Source organism: Staurois parvus, unplaced genomic scaffold (genome assembly GCF_062004578.1).
Source record: "Staurois parvus isolate SC_StPar_1 unplaced genomic scaffold, SC_StPar_1.0 ptg000419l, whole genome shotgun sequence".
NCBI classification, from domain to species: domain Eukaryota; kingdom Metazoa; phylum Chordata; class Amphibia; order Anura; family Ranidae; genus Staurois; species Staurois parvus.
The window spans coordinates 73,852-94,345 of NW_028318215.1; the positions used below are offsets into that span (position 1 = coordinate 73,852).

The 20,494-nt window shown below is 49.0% G+C and overlaps 1 protein-coding gene across 1 annotated transcript in view; it reads left to right on the plus strand.

Moving 5' to 3' along the window:
• Positions 1 to 13,516, plus strand: part of CACNA2D2 (calcium voltage-gated channel auxiliary subunit alpha2delta 2) — an 87,354-nt gene extending 73,838 nt beyond the window's left edge. The window contains exons 22-28 of the mRNA XM_089687145.1: positions 1,558 to 1,710; positions 3,387 to 3,439; positions 4,564 to 4,619; positions 8,697 to 8,820; positions 8,914 to 9,023; positions 11,750 to 11,832; positions 12,405 to 13,516. Of these exons, the coding sequence (XP_089543271.1) occupies positions 1,558 to 1,710; positions 3,387 to 3,439; positions 4,564 to 4,619; positions 8,697 to 8,820; positions 8,914 to 9,023; positions 11,750 to 11,832; positions 12,405 to 12,533 (708 nt within the window). The 3' untranslated portion in view covers positions 12,534 to 13,516. The remainder of the gene's footprint in view (positions 1 to 1,557; positions 1,711 to 3,386; positions 3,440 to 4,563; positions 4,620 to 8,696; positions 8,821 to 8,913; positions 9,024 to 11,749; positions 11,833 to 12,404) is intronic.
• The last annotated feature ends 6,978 nt before the right edge of the window (positions 13,517 to 20,494 follow it).

Here is a 20,494-nt window from a genome sequence, read left to right on the forward strand (position 1 = left end):
TGGTGTAGTGGTGTAGTAGTGGTGTAGTAGTGGTGTAGTAGTGGTGTAGTAGCAGTGTAGTAGTGGTGTAGCAGTGTAGTAGTGGTGTAGTAGCAGTGTAGTAGTGGTGTAGTAGTGGTGTAGCAGTGTAGTAGTGGTGTAGTAGCAGTGTAGTAGTGGTGTAGTAGCAGTGTAGTAGTGGTGTAGTAGTAGCAGTGTAGTAGTGGTGTAGTAGCAGTGGTGTAGTGGTGTAGCAGTGTAGTAGTGGTGTAGTAGTAGCAGTGTAGTAGTGGTGTAGTAGCAGTGTAGTAGTGGTGTAGTAGTAGCAGTGTAGTAGTGGTGTAGTAGTAGTGGTGTAGTGGTGTAGCAGTGTAGTAGTAGTGGTGTAGTAGTAGCAGTGTAGTAGTGGTGTAGTAGTAGTGGTGTAGTAGTAGTGGTGCAGTAGTGGTGTAGTAGTAGTGGTGTAGCAGTGTAGTAGCGGTGTAGTAGTGGTGTAGTAGTGGTGTAGTGGTGCAGTAGTAGCAGTGTAGTAGTAGTGGTGTAGTGGTGCAGTAGTGGTGTAGTAGTAGTGGTGTAGCAGTGTAGTAGTGGTGTAGTGGTGTAGTAGTAGTGGTGTAGTAGTGGTGTAGTGGTGCAGTAGTGGTGTAGTAGCAGTAGTGGTGTAGTAGTGGTGTAGTAGTAGTAGTGTAGTGGTGCAGTAGTAGCAGTGTAGTAGTAGTGGTGTAGCAGTGTAGTAGTGGTGTAGCAGTGTAGTAGTGGTGTAGTAGTGGTGTAGTAGTGGTGCAGTAGTGGTGCAGTAGTGGTGTAGTAGCAGTGTAGTAGTGGTGTAGTAGCAGTGGTGTAGTGGTGTAGCAGTGTAGTAGTGGTGTAGTAGTGGTGCAGTAGTGGTGTAGTAGTGGTGTAGTAGCAGTGTAGTAGTGGTGTAGTGGTGTAGTAGTAGTGTAGTGGTGCAGTAGTGGTGTAGTAGCAGTGGTGTAGTAGTGGTGTAGCAGTGTAGTAGTGGTGTAGTAGCAGTGTAGTAGTGGTGTAGCAGTGTAGTAGTGGTGTAGTAGTGGTGTAGCAGTGTAGTAGTGGTGTAGTGGTGTAGTAGTGGTGTAGTAGCAGTGGTGTAGTAGCAGTAGTGGTGTAGTAGTAGTGGTGTAGCAGTGTAGTGGTGCAGTAGTGGTGCAGTAGTGGTGCAGTAGTGGTGTAGCAGTGTAGTAGTGGTGTAGTAGTGGTGCAGTAGTGGTGTAGCAGTGTAGTAGTGGTGTAGTAGTGGTGTAGTAGTGGTGCAGTAGTGGTGTAGCAGTGTAGTAGTGGTGCAGTAGTGGTGTAGCAGTGTAGTAGTGGTGTAGTAGTGGTGTAGTAGTGGTGTAGTAGTAGTGGTGTAGCAGTGTAGTAGTGGTGTAGTAGCAGTGTAGTAGTGGTGTAGCAGTGTAGTAGTAGTGTAGTGGTGCAGTAGTGGTGCAGTAGTGGTGTCTACCTCTGATTTCCCTCTTCCAGGGGCATCTGCAGACACAATGTATACATAGTTGGTCCAAGCTGGAACAATGTAGCGTTGTATGAAGTCACAGGACACAATGTAACGTCTCTCCTCAGGTGGGGAAGTTCTTCAGTGAGGTGGACCCCAATCTCATGTCCGCTCTCTACAACAGTTCCTTCTTCATGAGGAAAGAATCCTACGACTACCAGTCCCTGTGCGCCCCCAAAACTGAGAGCAACAAAGGTGCCGCCCCCCGGGGGATCTTCGTGGTAAGTGCAGTATGTGGCATGCTGGTTATTATGGATCCTTCCCTGATCTGAGGGACGGCGCCCCCCAGTGTACATGATCAGCAGTCACGGGGAGCGCATGCGCTGGGAGGTGCGATATGACGTGCGGGACATCAGATCCTCTGAAGGTAAAGGGGAACTCCAGGAGGAACGATTTCTGACTTTTCCTGGGTTCAGCTTAGTAGCCTTCAGAGTCCCTATTAGATTTCCCCCTTAAATCAGAGTCCCCCCAAAACAGGGTCCCCATAAGAGTGCCCCCTTACATCACAGCCCCCATCAAAGTCATCCCTTTACATCAGAGTCCCTGTTGGGAGTTCCCCTTACATTTATAGCCCCTCCCCCCATCAAAGTCCCCATTCACAACTCCCTTACATCAATGTCCCCACTTACATTAGAGTCCCCCATTACATCAGGATCATTACTTACATAAGAGTCGCCATCAAAGTCATCCCTACATCAGAGTCCCTGTCGAAGTCCCCCTTACATTGTAATCCACCCCCCCATATCGAAGTCCCCATCAGAGTCCCCTTACATCAAAATCCCCCCTTATATCAATGTCCCCACTTACATTAGAGCCCTCACTTACATCAGAGTCTCCCTTACAGCAGAAAGCCCCTTTACATCAGAGTCCCTATCACATTCCCTATTATATCAAGATCTCCATCAGAGTCCCCCTTACATTAGAATCCCCCTACATCAAAGTCCCCATCTGAGCCCCCTTACATCTGAGTACCAATCACAGCCCCACTTACATCACTTACATAAGAATCATCCCTACATCAGAGTCCCTGTCAGAGTCCCCCTTGCATTATAATCCCCCCCCCTCACACAAACACATCAAAGTCCCCAATCACAGCACCCTTACATCAATGTAGCCACTTGCATTAGAGCACCCTCTTACATCAAAGTCCCCATCTGAGCCTCTTTACATCAGAGTCCCTATCACAGTCCCTCTTATATCAAGATCCCCATCAGAGTCCCCATTAAGGTCTTCCCTACATCAGAGTCCCCCTTACTCTAGAATTCCCCTTACATCAAAGTCTCCATCAGAGCTCTCTTACATCAATGTCCCCCCTTACATCAGTGCACCCCCTTACATCAAAGTCTCCATCCAACCCCCCCTTACATCAGAGTCCCCCTTATATCAATATCCCCGTCAGAGTCCCCCCTTACATTAGAATCTCATTAGTTTTGAGACCCACTTAGTGTACCAAGAGATAGAGGTGACTCTGCTGAAGTCAGCAAACATTATATTCGATTTTCCTGGCGTTCTGCCAGATACAGCCGGATGGGGGAGGGGCTCTGCGCTGTGATGTCACCATAAGTCGCTCTTCATTGGGACTGTAATATACTTTTCACATTTACTTGGATATTCCGATGTTCTGCTCTGTGCCGGGGAGTTCCGTCATTTCTCCTCATGTCAGATCCGCCCCCCAGAATGGTCTCCGTGTTGGGTGGGGGAGGGGATGAGTAGTTCAGCAAAAGGCGACCAGGCAGGGCTGACACCATCCAGACCCCCCAAATCCTGCGCGTTGTCTGTCCGTCCCGGGAATTAGGAGTTCAGTTCTGGGATCTCCGGGGACTTCTCTGCACTTTGCTGTGTTTCCCGCAATGTCGGGGATTCTGGATTCTGATGAGCGATTTATATTCTTTTGTAGCCAACGATCGGCGACATCCTGAACCTGGCGTGGTTGTCATCGGCCGCGGCGTGGTGAGTTCTACTTCCTCTATGTAACGGCTCGGGCCAGCGATGACATCGTCCTCATCAAAGTTCTATCCATCTGGGGGGTCTCACTCCTTCTGTTCCATTTTCCATAATATAGAGTCATTGAAATCCAGCAGGGATGGTGGGAACCCCTCATAATGGGCACAGCGGGTGTACAGACCCGGGAGCTCAGCACAGGGATGGTGGGAACCCCTCATAATGGGCACAGCGGGTGTACAGACCCGGGAACTCAACACAGGGATGGTGGGAACCCCTCATAATGGGCACAGCGGGTGTACAGACCCGGGAGCTCAGCACAGGGATGGTGGGAACCCCTCATAATGGGCACAGCGAGTGTACAGACCCAGGAACTCAGCACAGGGATGGTGGGAACCCCTCATAATGGGCACAGCGGGCGTACAGACCCGGGAACTCAGCACAGGGATGGTGGGAACCTCTCATAATGGGCACAGCGGGCGTACAGACCCAGGAACTCAGCACAGGGATGGTGGGAACCTCTCATAATGGGCACAGAGGGTGTACAGACCCGGGAACTCAGCACAGGGATGGTGGGAACCTCTCATAATGGGCACAGAGGGTGTACAGACCCAGGAACTCAGCACAGGGATGGTGGGAACCCCTCATAATGGGCACAGCGGGTGTACAGACCCGGGAACTCAGCACAGGGATGGTGGGAACCCCTCATAATGGGCACAGCCAGTGTAGAGACCTGGGAACTCAGCACAGGGATGGTGGGAACCCCTCATAATGGGCACAGTGGGCGTACAGACCTGGGAACTCAGCACAGGGATGGTGGGAACCCCTCATAATGGGCACAGCAGGTGTGCAGAGGGATGATGAGGACCTCCTTATGTGACAGTGTGTGTCAGTGTAGACTCTTGTAGTCCCTGCTGGGGGGGGAACATGTGACAGGGTTGACAATGTAGGAAAGCAGTTGGGAGTCCCCAGTCGGAGGAAGTGCCTGGACCGGAGCCCTTACTGGCAGGATATACATGAAATATTAATCGTTGTCGGGTTATAATGCCGCCATTGTGTGCAGTTACAGATTGGATGATGGATTGTACAATGTATGACCTGGATTATTGCTCTCCCTCCCCCACCCCCCCCAGGTCCGTATTCCAGTCCCTCATCTACAGCCTGGCGTACAGCACGTGGATGCAGGCGGGTGAGTTCCTCCATCTCCTATATCTGATCATCAGAGTGTGTGTGACAGGATGTCCAGGTAGAAGCACAGCCTTCATCTCTCCCCCGTACACCCCCCTCCTGTACACCCCCCTCGTATCTCCCCATCTCCCGTCTGATCGATGTTTATAAACAATGTTACTTTGTATCTCTCCATCTCCCGTCTGATCGATGTTTATAAACAATGTTACTTTGTATCTCTCTATCTCCCGTCTGATCGATGTTTATAAACAATGTTACTTTGTATCTCTCCATCTCCCGTCTGATCGATGTTTATAAACAATGTTACTTTGTATCTCTCTATCTCCCGTCTGATCGATGTTTATAAACAATGTTACTTTGTGTCTCTCTATCTCCCGTCTGATCGATGTTTATAAACAATGTTACTTTGTGTCTCTCTATCTCCCGTCTGATCGATGTTTATAAACAATGTTACTTTGTATCTCTCCATCCCCCGTCTGATCGATGTTTATAAACAATGTTACTTTGTGTCTCTCTATCTCCCGTCTGATCGATGTTTATAAACAATGTTACTTTGTATCTCTCTATCTCCCGTCTGATCGATGTTTATAAACAATGTTACTTTGTATCTCTCCATCCCCCGTCTGATCGATCTTTATAAACAATGTTACTTTGTATCTCTCTATTTCTGCTCGGGTCAATGTTTATAAACCTATATGACCTTTTTTGACATCAACAGCTTCACAAGGGAACTCCTGACTGTCATTTTGACAGCTGGGATTTGCCAGCACATCTGAGATGGGAGTTGTCAGCAGGACGGGAGGACGGGGCACTCACCTTGTGTACTTTTTACTTTTTTTTGGTTGTGTGTAGAATGTCTGCAGCTGGTTGCTGGATATCAGCCGTTTTCAGTGCTAGCTCTGTGCTCTTAGCTCTTTCTTGCAACATTGGGGCCCTGGGATCATTTTCTGCATGGAGTTTGTATGATGACCTCCTGTGGAGGCGCTCTACAAACTTTCACTTGCTCCCAGAATGGCAGAGACCTCTGGATGTATTCAGCTGCTGTGGGGTGTCGGCTCCCTCAGGACAAGGTCTGGCGCAGCATCTGAAACCTGCAATTGATCCGGAGGAAGCGAGGAAATCCGAATCAACGAGATTCATCATTACTTGTTATAAATGATGGAAGCCGGTTACAGGCGGCCCCCCCGGGGTACGAATGAAAATCCATCGAAAATAATGACTCTGTGTACGGACGCCTCGGTTAAAATAATTTTTGGTTTACAAATTTTTTCGCAATACGAACAGATTAATTGTTTTTTTTAACCACGTCCCTGTACAGTATTTATGCCTTTAACCCCTCGCCTGCCGGACACTTCTACCCCCTTCCTGCCTACCGGGCACTTCTACTCCCTTCCTGCCTACCGGGCACTTCTACCCCCTTCCTGCCTGCCGGGCACTTCTACCCCCTTCCTGCCCACCTGACACTTCTACCCCCTTCCTGCCTGCTGGACACTTCTACCCCCTTCCTGCCTGCCGGACACTTCTACCCCCTTCCTGCCCACCTGACACTTCTACCCCCTTCCTGCCTACCGGACACTTCTACCCCCTTCCTGCCTACCGGACACTTCTACCCCCTTCCTGCCTGCCGGACACTTCTACCCCCTTCCTGCCTGCCGGACACTTCTACCCCCTTCCTGCCCACCTGACACTTCTACCCCCTTCCTGCCTGCCGGACACTTCTACCCCCTTCCTGCCTACAGGGCACTTCTACCCCCTTCCTGCCTACAGGGCACTTCTACCCCCTTCCTGCCTACAGGGCACTTCTACCCCCTTCCTGCCTGCCGGACACTTCTACCCCCTTCCTGCCTACAGGGCACTTCTACCCCCTTCCTGCCTACAGGGCACTTCTACCCCCTTCCTGCCTACAGGGCACTTCTACCCCCTTCCTGCCTGCCGGACACTTCTACCCCCTTCCTGCCTACAGGGCACTTCTACCCCCTTCCTGCCTACAGGGCACTTCTACTCCCTTCCTGCCTACCGGGCACTTCTACCCCCTTCCTGCCTACAGGGCACTTCTACCCCCTTCCTGCCTACCGGGCACTTCTACCCCCTTCCTGCCTACAGGACACTTCTACCCCCTTCCTGCCTACAGGACACTTCTACCCCCTTCCTGCCTACCGGGCAGTTCTACCCCCTTCCTGCCTACAGGACACTTCTACCCCCTTCCTGCCTACTGGGCACTTCTACCCCCTTCCTGCCTACCGGACACTTCTACTCCCTTCCTGCCTACCGGGCACTTCTACCCCCTTCCTGCCTACCGGGCACTTCTACCCCCTTCCTGCCTACCGGGCAGTTCTACCCCCTTCCTGCCTACAGGACACTTCTACCCCCTTCCTGCCTACTGGGCACTTCTACCCCCTTCCTGCCTACCGGACACTTCTACCCCCTTCCTGCCTACCGGGCACTTCTACCCCCTTCCTGCCTACAGGGCACTTCTACCCCCTTCCTGCCTACAGGGCACTTCTACCCCCTTCCTGCCTACAGGACACTTCTACCCCCTTCCTGCCTACAGGACACTTCTACCCCCTTCCTGCCTACAGGGCACTTCTACCCCCTTCCTGCCTACCGGGCACTTCTACCCCCTTCCCCCCCAGGCCAATTTCCAGCTCTCAGCGCTGTCACACTTTGAATGACAATTGCGCGGTCATGCTACACTGTACCCATATGAAATTTTTATCATTTTTTTGTGACGGATAAAGCTTTATTTTGGTTTTTTCTTAGTTTTTGTTATAAAACTTTGTAAATAAGTGATTTTTCTCCTTCACTGATGTGCGCTAATGAGGATGCAGTGATGGGCACTGATAGGCTGCACTGATAGGTGGCACTGATGAGGAGGCACTGGTAGGTGGCATTGATGGGCATTGACAGGCATCACTAATGGGCACTGAAAGACAGCACTGATAGGTGGCACTGATAGGCGGCACTGACTGGCACTGTTAGGCAGCACTGACGGGCATTGATAGGCGGCACTGATGCACACTGATAGGCGGCACTGACTGGCACTGATAGGCGGCACTGACTGGCACTGATAGGTGGCACTGACTGGCAGCACTGATAGGTGGCACTGATGGTTGACACTGAAAGGCAGCTCAGATGGGCACTGACAGCTGGCACTGATGGACACTGACAGGTGGCACTGCTGGGGCTACACAGATCATCAGGGCACCCTGATCATCAGTGCCCTGATGGTCAGTGTATATGTCCCCTCCGAGGAATGCCGATCACCGGCTCTCCTCTCCTCTCCTCTGTCAGCGTGACGGCTCGAGAGGAGAGAAATGCCAATAACCTGCATTTCCCTGTTTACATGCGATCAGCTGTGATTGGACACAGCTGATCACATGATCGAGCCAACATCTTCGGCTCTTTCCGTGGATCGGTGATCCGCTGTGTCCGAGGGACACGCCAAGCTGCGTGCACCCAGAGCCGCGCATGCGCGGTGAGAATGGGAGGACGTCATATGATGTCCTCCCAGAACGAGAGAACCGCCTTGCGCCCGTCATTGGACTATATGGAGGGCGGGAGGCGGTTAAAGTGCACTTTATAAAGAGTTTTGAACAGATAAAACTTTTTTTGACTTTTTTCTGACCTCTGGAACGAATTAATTGGTTTTCAGTGCATTTACGATTTTTTTTTTAATCATGTCCCTGTACAGTATTTATGCCTTTAAAGTGCACTTTGTAAAGAGTTTTGAACAGATAAAAGACCTTTTTTGACTTTATTCTGACCTCTGGAACGGATTAATTGGTTTTCAGTGCATTTCTATGGGAAGCCGTGTTTCGGTTTACAAATTTTACGCAATACGAAACATCCCGCAGAACGCATTACATTGGTAAGTCGAGGTGCGCCGGTGCATGTGATGTGTGTAGGAACTCATTCAGCACTTATTAGAAACTGTATGTAGAGTTTGTGGAAGACCGTCTACATTTTCACAGCTCTTACTGTAAGGAACCCTTTCTGTATTTGGAGGGTAATCTTTTCTCAAGTGGTTTTGTGTCTTTTAACTTTCAAGGGAATGACTTTATTTTGTATCTCCCCGCAGATGACATCATGGCGGAAGGGGTGGAGCCACGGGAGGCCAGCTGTATAATGAAGCAGACGCAGTATTACTTCAGCAACATCAACTCCACGTACTCGGCGGTCATTGACTGCGGGCCCTGCTCCCGGTGAGTCAGATTGGACTGTACCATGTGCAATCTATAGGGGGCGGTCATACACCCCTGATAACCCGCCTGCCCTCTCTTCTCTCCTTTGAATAGATACTTTCATGCCCAGCGACTGTCGAACACCAATCTGCTGTTTGTGGTGGCGGAGAAGCTGATGTGCAGCCAATGTGACATCATGAAGCTGGATCAAGCGGAGACGCGGTGTATCCTTTTGGTTCTGGAATTTGGGTCAAAGTCAAACCTGGGGGATTAGTAGTGCAGCCAGAAGAGATAAGCCGGAGGTTGGGGGGTCGGAGCGGGGTCTACAAATCGCGGTTTAGGGTGCGGCGGGGGATGGATGAGGCAGCAGGTACAGAGAGGTCTCGGGTGACACTCACTGGAAACAATGCAGATGGCATCTGGCTTCTAAAATGTTCCCAACACGGGTGCTCCGACCCGTGTGTACTCCATGATGTCATGCCGTGTTCCCTAGGCGTGGTTAGTTGCTTACAACATCTGCGCTACCATTGGTGACACGTGTCAAACACAAGGCCCTCCGGACGAATCCGGCATACCGAGCCGTTTCATTGTGGCCCTCGCACCTCTCCTGCAGCTGCGGCATCCCCTCCCCCGTCTCTGCTCCCACCTTCTCTCAGCAGTCAGCAGCAGAATGGAGGACAGAACTCCTCCTCCAGATCCTGTGTTTTTCTGTGCAGCCATTGAGAGGCTTATCTGTACCCCGTGTCTCAGCATTCGGCAGCAGAGAGGAGGACAGAACTCTTCTTTCAGACCCTGCGCTTCTCCGTGCAGCCATAGAGAGGCTTGTCTCTATCTCCTCGTCTCAGCAGTCAGCAGCAGAGATGAGGACAGAACTCCTCCTCCAGATCCTGTGCTTTTCTGTGCAGCTGTTGAGAGGCTTATCTCTACCCCTATGTCTCAGCAGTTGGCAGCAGAGAGGAGGACAGAACTCCTCCTCCAGACCCTGCGCTTCTCTGTGCAGCCAGGGAGAGGCTTTTCTCTACCTCCCTGTCTCAGCAGTCAGCAGCAGAGAGGAGGACAGAACTCTTACTCCAGATCCTGTGCTTTTCTGTGCAGCCAGGGAGAGGCTTTTCTCTACCTCCCTGTCTCAGCAGTCAGCAGCAGAGAGGAGGACAGAACTCTTACTCCAGACCCTGCGCTTCTCTGTGCAGCCAGGGAGAGGCTTGGCTCTACCTCCCCGTCTCAGTAGTCGGCAGCAGAAAAGAGGACATAACTCCTCCTACATATCCCGATCCTCTCTGTGCAGCCGCAGCATCCCCATGTCTCAGCCTCCTCTGGTCTCAGCATTCAGCAGACTCCAGCCTTCCTCCAGACTCTACATTTTTTGTTCCCAGACTCCGCCCCCAACTTCTTCCCTGGAGCAGCACAAGGTAATGGGGGTGCACTCTCAGATGTAAGAGAGGGTGGGGGACTCCTGATGCTGGGGGGAGGGGGATCTTGATGTCTGATGTAAGGGAGGTGGAATGCTCTGGACATTTAATCTCACAGATACAACCGGTCCTTCGAGGACAACCATAGTGCTGATGCGGCCCATGATGAAATTGAGTTTGGAACTCCTGATTTATGAGGTCCTGAGATCGAAGGATCTGATCCACAGAACTGAACAATGGCAGGACATTATAAACTCAGAAGGGTGGCTGACTGAAGCTCAGAGGAGCCAATAGAGTTTCTAAAAAACTTCTGCACTTCAGTGGTCTTCATTCCTAGTTTTGTAGGTCTTCATCCTTTTTCCCCCCAATGGTAATGTAGCCATTGTGGCCTTTAATTGGTTCTAGATAAAAGTTTCCTTTAGAATTATCGAACAAAACCATATCCAGCACAAACATACTCCATGTACCTGGAAGCACTGTTTCCATGACTATACCACCATACACTCTGATCGTCACAACTATATAAAATATTTGGACATCGCATTCCAAAACCATGGGCATTCACATGGATTTGTCCCCTTAGTGGTGGACTATAACATCCTCTTCTCTTCTGTGAAGGCTTTCCTGAAGAGTCTCCATTTGTGAGGTCAGGTACTAACATTGGATGGGAAGACCTGGCCCACATGTTGATCCTCACATTGGGCACCAAAAAAAGACCATGGGCATTCATATGGATTTGTCCCCTTAGTTGTGGACTATAACATCCTCTTCTCTTCTGTGAAGGCTTTCCTGAAGAGCCCCCATTTGTGAGGTCAGGTACTAACGTAGGATGGGAAGACCTGGCCCACATGTTGAGCCTCACATTAGGCACCAAACAAAGACCATGGGCATTCATATGGATTTGTCCCCTTAGTTGTGGACTATAACATCCTCTTCTCTTCTGTGAAGGCTTTCCTGAAGAGTCTCCATTTGTGAGGTCAGGTACTAACATTGGATGGGAAGACCTGGCCCACATGTTGAGCCTCACATTAGGCACCTACCAAAGACCATGCACATTCATATGGATTTGTCCCCTTAGTTTTGGACTATAACATCCTCTTCTCTTCTGTGAAGGTTTTCCTGAAGAGCCCCCATTTGTGAGGTCAGGTACTAACGTAGGATGGGAAGACCTGGCTCACATGTTGAGCCTCACATTAGGCACCAACCAAAGACCATGCACATTCATATGGATTTGTCCCCTTAGTTTTGGTTTATAACATCCTCTTCTCTTCTGTGAAGGCTTTCCTGAAGAGTCCCCATTTGTGAGGTCAGATACTAACGTAGGATGGGAAGACCTGGCCCACGTATTGAGCCTCACTTTGGGCACCAAAAAAAAGACCTGACTCACAACTGGCATTCCCATTCATCTGAAAGGTGTTCTTAGGGGTTGAGGTCAAGGCTTTGTGAAGGACACTCCAGTTCCTTGGCTGGCAAGAAAGCTCACGTCATCTTGGGTTACATCCGCCAAATAACTCTTGTTGTCCCTTAACTTCCTCTCTCAGCGGAAGGTCCGGAGCAGTGCGAACTGGTTCAGATGCCTCGATACCGAAAAGGTCCTCATGTCTGCTTCGACTACAACCAGATGGTAATGGCGCATTTGTTATGAAGAGTCTTTCTAAAGAATCTGTCGGGGAATGAGAGTTTTTAAAAAATGACCAGAAACAGTGGAATTTCCATAACTACCCAATGCTATGGGTTTGGAGGACTGATACTCAGTTGACGTTGGCCATTCGGTGGCTTTTCTGATCACTGGCCTTCTACTTTAGAAAGGAGCACATGACTAGTGTCTCGGCATTGGCCAAGTGACCAGACATTAAAGCACTGAAACCAAATCAACATTTCTGAACAAGGGTACTTTATTGGAATTTTCTCTTTGTACATATGATTGATATGAACGTTACATCGGGACTGCTGTACGCCTAAAAGATAGGTTGCCTCCAAAGGCAATAGGATGAATACACTAGGCTATCCTTCAAGTGATTGACCATAATTAGAGCTATTGTCCATCATGTGACCCATATTTCCATCTTTCGTTGGCTCTTACCATTTAAGGGCTCTTTTGTATACTCTTATTGGCTCTCATATCTTACATTCAGCTTAGTGTCTCACCTGGGTCTCCCGAGGGACAGATAACTCTTCCCTTTCTTTCCTCTCCAGGAGGACACGTCAGACTGCGGCAGAGGCTCCATGTTTCGACCGTCTTGGCTCTTGCTGATCTTTCTACAGTCGCTTCTCCTGTGCCTGGTTTCCGGCTCGACGTCGTCCACCACCGGTAGGGGGCTCTAGACCCGTCCCTGCTTCCTCCCTCCTTCCTGAGGCCACTTCTTGATTAGTGACGTGGTTACCATGACAACCAGGCGAGTGCCACTCCAGCGCATTTGGGCTGAGTTACCACGACAACCACCACTTGTTATGGATGATCTTACTGTGACAACAAGGAGACCTTTTAGCGTCATCAGGAGTTTTTCCAAGGCAACCGGGAGAACCGCATCACGGCTTTGTAGCAGCACTTAACTCGTTGGCAAGAACTTCCTGCCATGTCCATCATGGCCAATTCTAGGATCTCTTGTTTTCTGTCCATCCGTCTCGTCGGTTTCCCGTTTCTGTCTTCACATCTGGTCTCTGAGATGATGTCACCACGTCACTGTGATGTTCTGACCTTGGCCTCCATATTTCTGTATAGCTCCAGTAACACGCTAACGGTCAGAGTTGACATCGCAACGGCATTCTGTACATCCATCATCAAGTCATCATGGCTTCTTCATATCATCATCATACCGAGTGGAAGTCCATCTCCCCATTGGATCACGCATGGGGCCAAAGTCACTAGGAGGAGGGGGGTGGAGACAAGAAAATTCAAAAAGTGAGAAGCATTAGGTTTCCACATTGGGTTGCCAAGTTGTTCATGCAAGAAGTCTGTGTTGAGCATCCTGTACACACTTTCATGGACTGGAGATGTTATCACGCCTTTGGCTTGAGAATTGCTTTCCCCAGAATCCTTTGCTAGGTTCTAGGGGACTGCACTTCTGATGCAACGTGAGTGCCAAAAGCAGCTTTGTTAGATAATTGGTGTTATTCTTTCTGTCCGGGCTTCATAACCTCAAGCACAACCCTGTCACATCTTAGGACCGTACAGTATTGTACCAAAGAAACAGGCTTGGGATGTCTTTACTTCTGTGCAATGTTACATTTTCTTTGAAGGCCAACTCAGCCCAAATCTCATATTTCAGTTTATGTTGGGCAGTGGTGGATTAAATTAGCCAACGACATCTTAAATTTGTCAGTGACTCCAGTGGCAAAAGTTTGCGTTTCTGCCGCGCTCAAAATGGAGAGATCTTCCCGCAGTAGATTGTGTCTCCATCCTGCCCGAAATGGAGGTGGTTTGTATCTCCACCCCTTCTACAATGGTAAAATTTCCCCGCAGGAGTTTGCGACTTTCACCCTTCCATAATGGTGAGATTTTCCCACCGTGGTTTTTGTCTCAAATTCCCCCACAATGGTGAGATTTCCCTAAAGTAGTTTGTGTCTCAGACCCTCCCACAATGGTGACATTTCCCCACAGGGCTTTGTATTTCCCTGTCTGTCCATAATGGCGAGAATTCCTGGCAATAGTTTGTTTCTACCGTTATCACAATGGGGAGATTTCCTGCTGTAGTTTGTGTCTCAGCTCCTCCCACAATGGGGAGATTTCCCTCAGTAGTTTGTGTCTCAGACCCTCCCACAATGGGGAGATTTCCCTCAGTAGTTTGTGTCTCAGACCCTCCCACAATGGTGACATTTCCCCACAGGGCTTTGTATTTCCCTGTCTATTGCTAGGAATTCTCACCATTATGGACAGTTTATTTCTACCATTATCACAATGGGGAGATTTCCCTCAGTAGTTTGTGTCTCTGCCCCTCCCACAATGGGGAGATTTCCCTCAGTAGTTTGTCTCTGCCCCTCCCACAATGGGGAGATTTCCCTCAGTAGTTTGTGTCTCTGCCCCTCCCACAATGGGGAGATTTCCCTCAGTAGTTTGTGCCTCTGCCCCTCCCTCAAAGGGGAGATTTCCCTCAGTAGTTTGTGTCTCAGCCCCTCCCACAATGGGGAGATTTCCCTCAGTAGTTTATGTCACTCCCGTCCCACAATGATGAGATTTCCCTGCAGTAGTTTGTGTCTCTGCCCCTCCCACAATGGGGAGATTTCCCTCAGTAGTTTGTGTCTCTGCCCCTCCCACAATGGGGAGATTTCCCTCAGTAGTTTGTGTCTCTGCCCCTCCCACAATGGGGAGATTTCCCTCAGTAGTTTGTGTCTCTGCCCCTCCCACAATGGGGAGATTTCCCTGCAGTAGTTTGTGTCTCTGCCCCTCCCACAATGGGGAGATTTCCCTGCACTAGTTTGCATCTCTGCCCCTCCCACAACAAGATTTCCATTAGTATTTTGTGTCCCTGCCCCTCCCCTGAAGCCATAATGAAGGTCCCTCTCTTTCAAGCCTGGCTTCCAGATTTAATTCTTTTTTTCTGTATGACGGGAAATCCATTAGGGGAGAGTGACACCATTACTGGGCTTTCTATTGGCCGTGGCAGCTGAGCACAATGTGGAAGGAAGCACGGGATTCAGTAAGTTTTTCAGCAACAGCACAAAACTGAAATCCATGTTGGGTGGAGTTGTCCTTTAATGGAAATACCGCCTCTGATTGTGGAAAACACAAGTATCTAGGCTCCCACCAGTGCCACAAAATAAGGCACAATGTGTACAAAAATTGTCAGCACAACCGCGTCTTCTAAGACCGCATACTTTCCATACAATCAGCATCACTCAGCGAGTCTAGGGGCTTTACCCCATCTTGGTATGGAGCTCCTACACCTCATTTGTGGCTCAGAGACCACAGCCTCATTATACAAGCACAGCAGACTCGTCAAGCACACGAGGTAGGGTGGCCCAGCGTCTCATGCACAAGTCCTACATATTAGTTACCTACAACTTTCAGCACAACATGGAGGCGGTGATCACCAAGGAAGCACGCGGCTTCTTCTGCTGCCTATGGCTTTGCCAAGGTGAACCAAGGAACTGTAAGTGATAAATGTAGCTGTAGAAGCCTCCAGATGTCCATCCCTGTCCGCTTTTTGTGTTCCATCCTTGTAAATCTTGGATCAGATCTCTGCAGTTGGAATGACTCAGCCTCTCTGGCATTTGAGGGACCTGAAGTTCCACCATCTTACCCCAACTGATGGCATGCCCAGGCAGTCCAGCCATCTTTTACCAGCAGAAGTAAAACCCTCCTCCAGAGCTCATAATTTTCTGTGCTGCTCCTTATAAGTACAATCGGAGATAAAGCATATAGATGTTTGGAGAGTAACATGACCTCGTTTTCAGACCTTCGCCTTTGTGTTGCATTTAGAATGGAGGCCTGGCAAGGTGGGGGCAAGAGGGCAAATGACGGATGACTGTTGTGGTTTGTCACAAGTCTTATTCCTAACACTTACAGTTGCAAGAAAAAGTATGTGAACCCCTTGGGATTACGTGGAGTTTTGCATGAATTGGGCATAAAATGTGCTCTGAACGTCATCTAAGTCACAACAATAGAAGAACATAGTCTGCTGAACATAATACTACACAAACATTAGATGTTGCCATGGTTTAATTGCACATAACATGTAAACATTCACAGTGCAGGGAGGAAAAAGTATGTGAACCTTTGGACTTAATAACTGGTTGACCCTCCTTTGGCAGCAATAACCTCAACCAAACGTTTCCTGTAGTTGCAGATCAGACCTGCACAACGATCTGGAGTAATTTTGGACCACTCCTCTTCACAAAACTGTTTCAGTGTAGCAATATTCTTGGGATGTCTGGTGTGAATCGCTCTCTTAAGGTCATGCCACAGCATTTCAATCGGGTTGAGGTCAGGACTCTGACTGGGCCACTCCAGAAGGCGTATTCTGTGCTGTTGCAGCCATTGTTTTGTTGAATTACTTGTATGCTTTGGGTCATTGTCCTGTTGCATCACCCATCCTCTGCAGAGCTTCAGTTGGCGGACAGATGGTCGTACGTTTTCCTGCAAAATGTCTTGATAAACTCTGGAATTCATTTTCCCATCAATGACAACAATCCATCCAGGCCCTGAGGCAGCAAAGCAGCCCCAAACCATGATGCTCCCTCCGCCATGTTTTACAGTGGGGATGAGGTTTTCATGTTGGTGTGCTGTGCCTTTTTTTCTCCACACATAGTGTTGTGTGTTCTTCCCAAACAACTCAATCTTGGTTTCATCTGTCCACAGTATATTTTGCCAGTAGTGCTGTGGAACATCCAGGTGCTCTTTTGCATACTTCAAACGTACTGCAATATTCTTTTTGGACAGCAATGGCTTCCTCCGTGGTGTCCTCCCATGTACTCCATTCTTGTTTAATGTTTTCCTTATTGTAGATGTGTCAACAAAAATGTTAGTATGTGCCAGAGATTTCTGTAGGTCTTTAGCTGACACTCTGGGATTCTTCTTTACCTCATGCAGCATTCTGCGCTGTGCTCTTGCAGTCATTTTTACAGGACGACCACGCCTAGGGAGAGTAGCAACAGTGCTAAACTTTCTCCATTTGTAGACAGTCTGTCTTACCGTGGACACATGAACATCAAGGCTTTTAGAGATACTTTTGTAACCCTTTCCAGCTTCATGCAAGTCAACAATTCTTGATCGTAGGTCTTCTGATAGCTCTTTTCTGCGAGGCATGGTTCACATCAGACAGTGCTTCTTGAAACCAGTAAACCCAAAACAGGTGTGTGTTTTTTAAGGGCAGGACAGCTGTCAGCAACACATCCAATATCATCACACTGATTGGAGTCAAAGTTGGCTCACTCCTGGCTCCAATTAGCTCTGGGAGAAGTCATTAAGCTAGGGCTTCACATACTTTTTCCTCCCTGCACTGTGAATGTTTACATGTTATGTGCAATTAAACCATGGCAACATCTAATATTTGTGTAGTATTATGTTCAGCAGACTGTGTTCTTCTATTGTTGTGACTTAGATGCCGTTCAGAGCACATTTTATGCCCAATTCATGCAAAACTCCACGTAATCCCAAGGGGTTCACATACTTTTTCTTGCAACTGTAACCCATCACAACTGTTGTCAAAAGTAATAATTGAGGAGCATTTTAAGCATACTATATGGCTAACAGTTTGTGGACAACTGACCATCACACCTCTACGAGCTTGTAGGGCATCCCAATCCAAACCATGGTCTTTAGTATGCAGTTACTCCCCTACTTTCCTCATGGTCATCAATGTGGAGGTATCTCCCTTTATATCATCCCACACTCTTCTGGGAAGGTTTTCATGAGATTTTGAAAGGTGTCTGTGGGAATAAGTGCCCATTTGTGAGGTCAGGTTCCGATGTTGGATGAGAAGACCTGGTTCACATTGGGTGTTCCAATTCATCCGGAGGGTGTTCAGTAGGGTTGAGGACAGGACTTTGTGCAGGATACATGAGATCCTACACATGAAACTGTTTTTTTTGGAGCTGGCTTTTTACACAGGGGCACAGACATGGTGGAACAGAAAAGGGTCTTCACCAAAGTGTTACCACAAGGTTGGAAGAACACAATGTTCTACAATGTCTTTGTATGATGGAGTATTAGGAGAACCCTTCAATGGAGAGACCAAGACTCTGACTTGGAGGAGGGTCCACATGCTTTTGGCCATTATATCGATTATGTATATACCAATGACATCAACCACCATCAGGTATGTCAGGACTGGTTCTCCAAAAAGAGAGGCTTTATATATGGCGCAACAATGGCGTCTCTGAGTGGACCTTTTCCAGGGCCATATGAGAACCTATATAAGTGTCTCATCACTGTCACTTGTTTTTGTAGACTATTACACACATGATGAACCATCATGCCTGCTTTTGTTCCCATAATGCCCAGTGTATATGTACCCGGTGTGGCCAATTGCCCTCTTGCCCAAACTTTGCTAGCCATCTACTAGGCTTTTAGTTGCGTTCCCATCCTCTCTCTTCCTGCCTTAGGCTGGTTCTGGATCTTTCGAAAGGTCACGTCCCATTCACTCTCCATCTCAACCGCCTCCACTGGCGCTCCAGACACCCATCCTATCACACGATTGCCACCTCACCAAGTGACCCCCACCCCGGGGGATGCCCTCTGCTGGAGCTCGGGGGGGGGGGGGGAGGGTGCGGTCGGGGAATTGGAACCATGAGCAAGCCCCCTTTTATTGGTCATTTTTGCTCGTAGCTTTTTGCGTGTGTGTTTTTTGGGCCTTGTTTGGGAAACGTGACTGTGCTACGAGGGGTGGGATTGTGTGTGCGCAGTCGTCTGTACGCACTCGTTTTAGTCAGATCCTCCATTCCGGGAAAAAAAGAAAAAAAAAAAAAAAAGATTTAAAAAAACAGCTAAGATATAAATACGTATAAATATATATAAATATATATATAAATATCTCTTGGAGGCTCGAGGGTCATCGCTGCTGAAATTTCTCTCCATAAGTTAGTGGCTTTTTTCCGTTAACTGGAGCAAAAGTTTATTTATTTACTTATTTATTTGTACAGAAAAGTTCAACAAGTGACAGAAAGTTTGTAAGATATTGTGCGTGTGTGATTTACTTGTAAAATATTTTCAAATGGTTTATTACAAAGAATCAGTTAATAAATAATGTGCATATTTTCACTTCATCTCAGTCTGCTTCCTGACTGCGCCTCTGAATTGACTCTGCAGATCGAACGTCACAAACAACGATCCCACATGAAACGGGGGGGGTGGGGAGGCGCTACGGCTCACAATCACATCATTTCATACACACCATTTAACTTAACAAGTCTGCTAGGGTAAATCCTTCACATGTCACAATAAACACCAACCAGGGCCACTATTAGAAATCATGGGGCCCCATACTGTCTTCATGTTGGGGTCCCTTTCCATCCCGCCTCCTTGGGTAGACATGTGCCAAGGTTCAGACCAAACTTTGGCAGTTGGGGCGTTGCATCATATATAGAAGCATATATAGTGCTGGCACCCACCGCATCCCTAGCAACAGATGTCGATAAGCTCCCACCCACAGACCCCCCACAACCAATGGGCCAGGGCTGTGGAGAAGAGGCCCTTGTCCTTATCAACATGCGGTCAAGGTGCTTTGCCAAAGTAGATCCCTTGGCATGCGGCTTGCACTTGCTGGCACCCACCACATCCCTAGCAACTGGCACGGACGACGATAAACCCCCACCCATAGAAACCCTACAGCCACTGGACCAGGGTTGTGGAGAAGAGGTCCTTGTCCTTATTAACATGCGGTCAGGGTGCCTTGCCAGAGGAGACCCCCTGGCATGTGGCTTGCACATGCTGGTACCCACCACATCCCTAGCAACCGGCACAGATGCCGATAAACCCCTGTTCACAGACCTCCACAACCACTGGACCAGGGTTGTGGAGAAGAGGTCCTTGTCCTCGTCAACATGGGGTCAAGGTGCTTCGCCAGAGGGACCCCCTGGCATGCAGCTTGCACCTGTTGGCACCCACCACATCCCTAGCAATTGGCACAGACGCTGATAAGCCCCTGCCTAGAGGCCCCCACAACCACCGGGCCAGATATGTGAAGAAGAGGTCCTTGTCCTCATCAACATGGGGTCAAGGTGTTTTGCCAGAGGGAACCCCTGGAATGTGGCTTGCACCTGCTGGCACCCACCACATCCCTAGCAACCAGCACAGATGGCAATAAGCTCCTGCCTACAGGCCCCCCACAACAACCGGGCCAGATATGTGAAGAAGAGGTCCTTGTCCTCATCAACATGGGGTCAAGGTGCTTTGCCAGAGGGACCCCCTGGCATACAGCTTGCACCTGCTGGCACCCACCACATCCCTAGCAACCAGCACATATGGCAATAAGCTCCTGCCTACAGGCCCCCCACAACCACCAGGCCAGGGTTATGGAGAAGAGGCCTTTGTCCTTATAATGGGGTCAAGGTGCTTTGCCACAGGGGACCCCCCCCCCCAGTGATCAGACTGTACATTGTATCTTTGTAGCAAGAGGCTGCAGCTTGTCAGATCAGTTTCCCTAGTGTGGCCCAATGCCTAGACCTAGAGCCAGCACTGGAGGGTGCCTGGAGCAGCATTAGCCCCAGGAAAGGTAAATATGTAAGAATTTCTATTACTCTGTCTATTGAAGCCAGACTGTTAGTAAAGGTCGAGGTAAATCATTGAGTTCTGGTCCACCGACCCACCTAATGCAGAAACTGTGCAAGAAAATTCGACGACGGAGAAG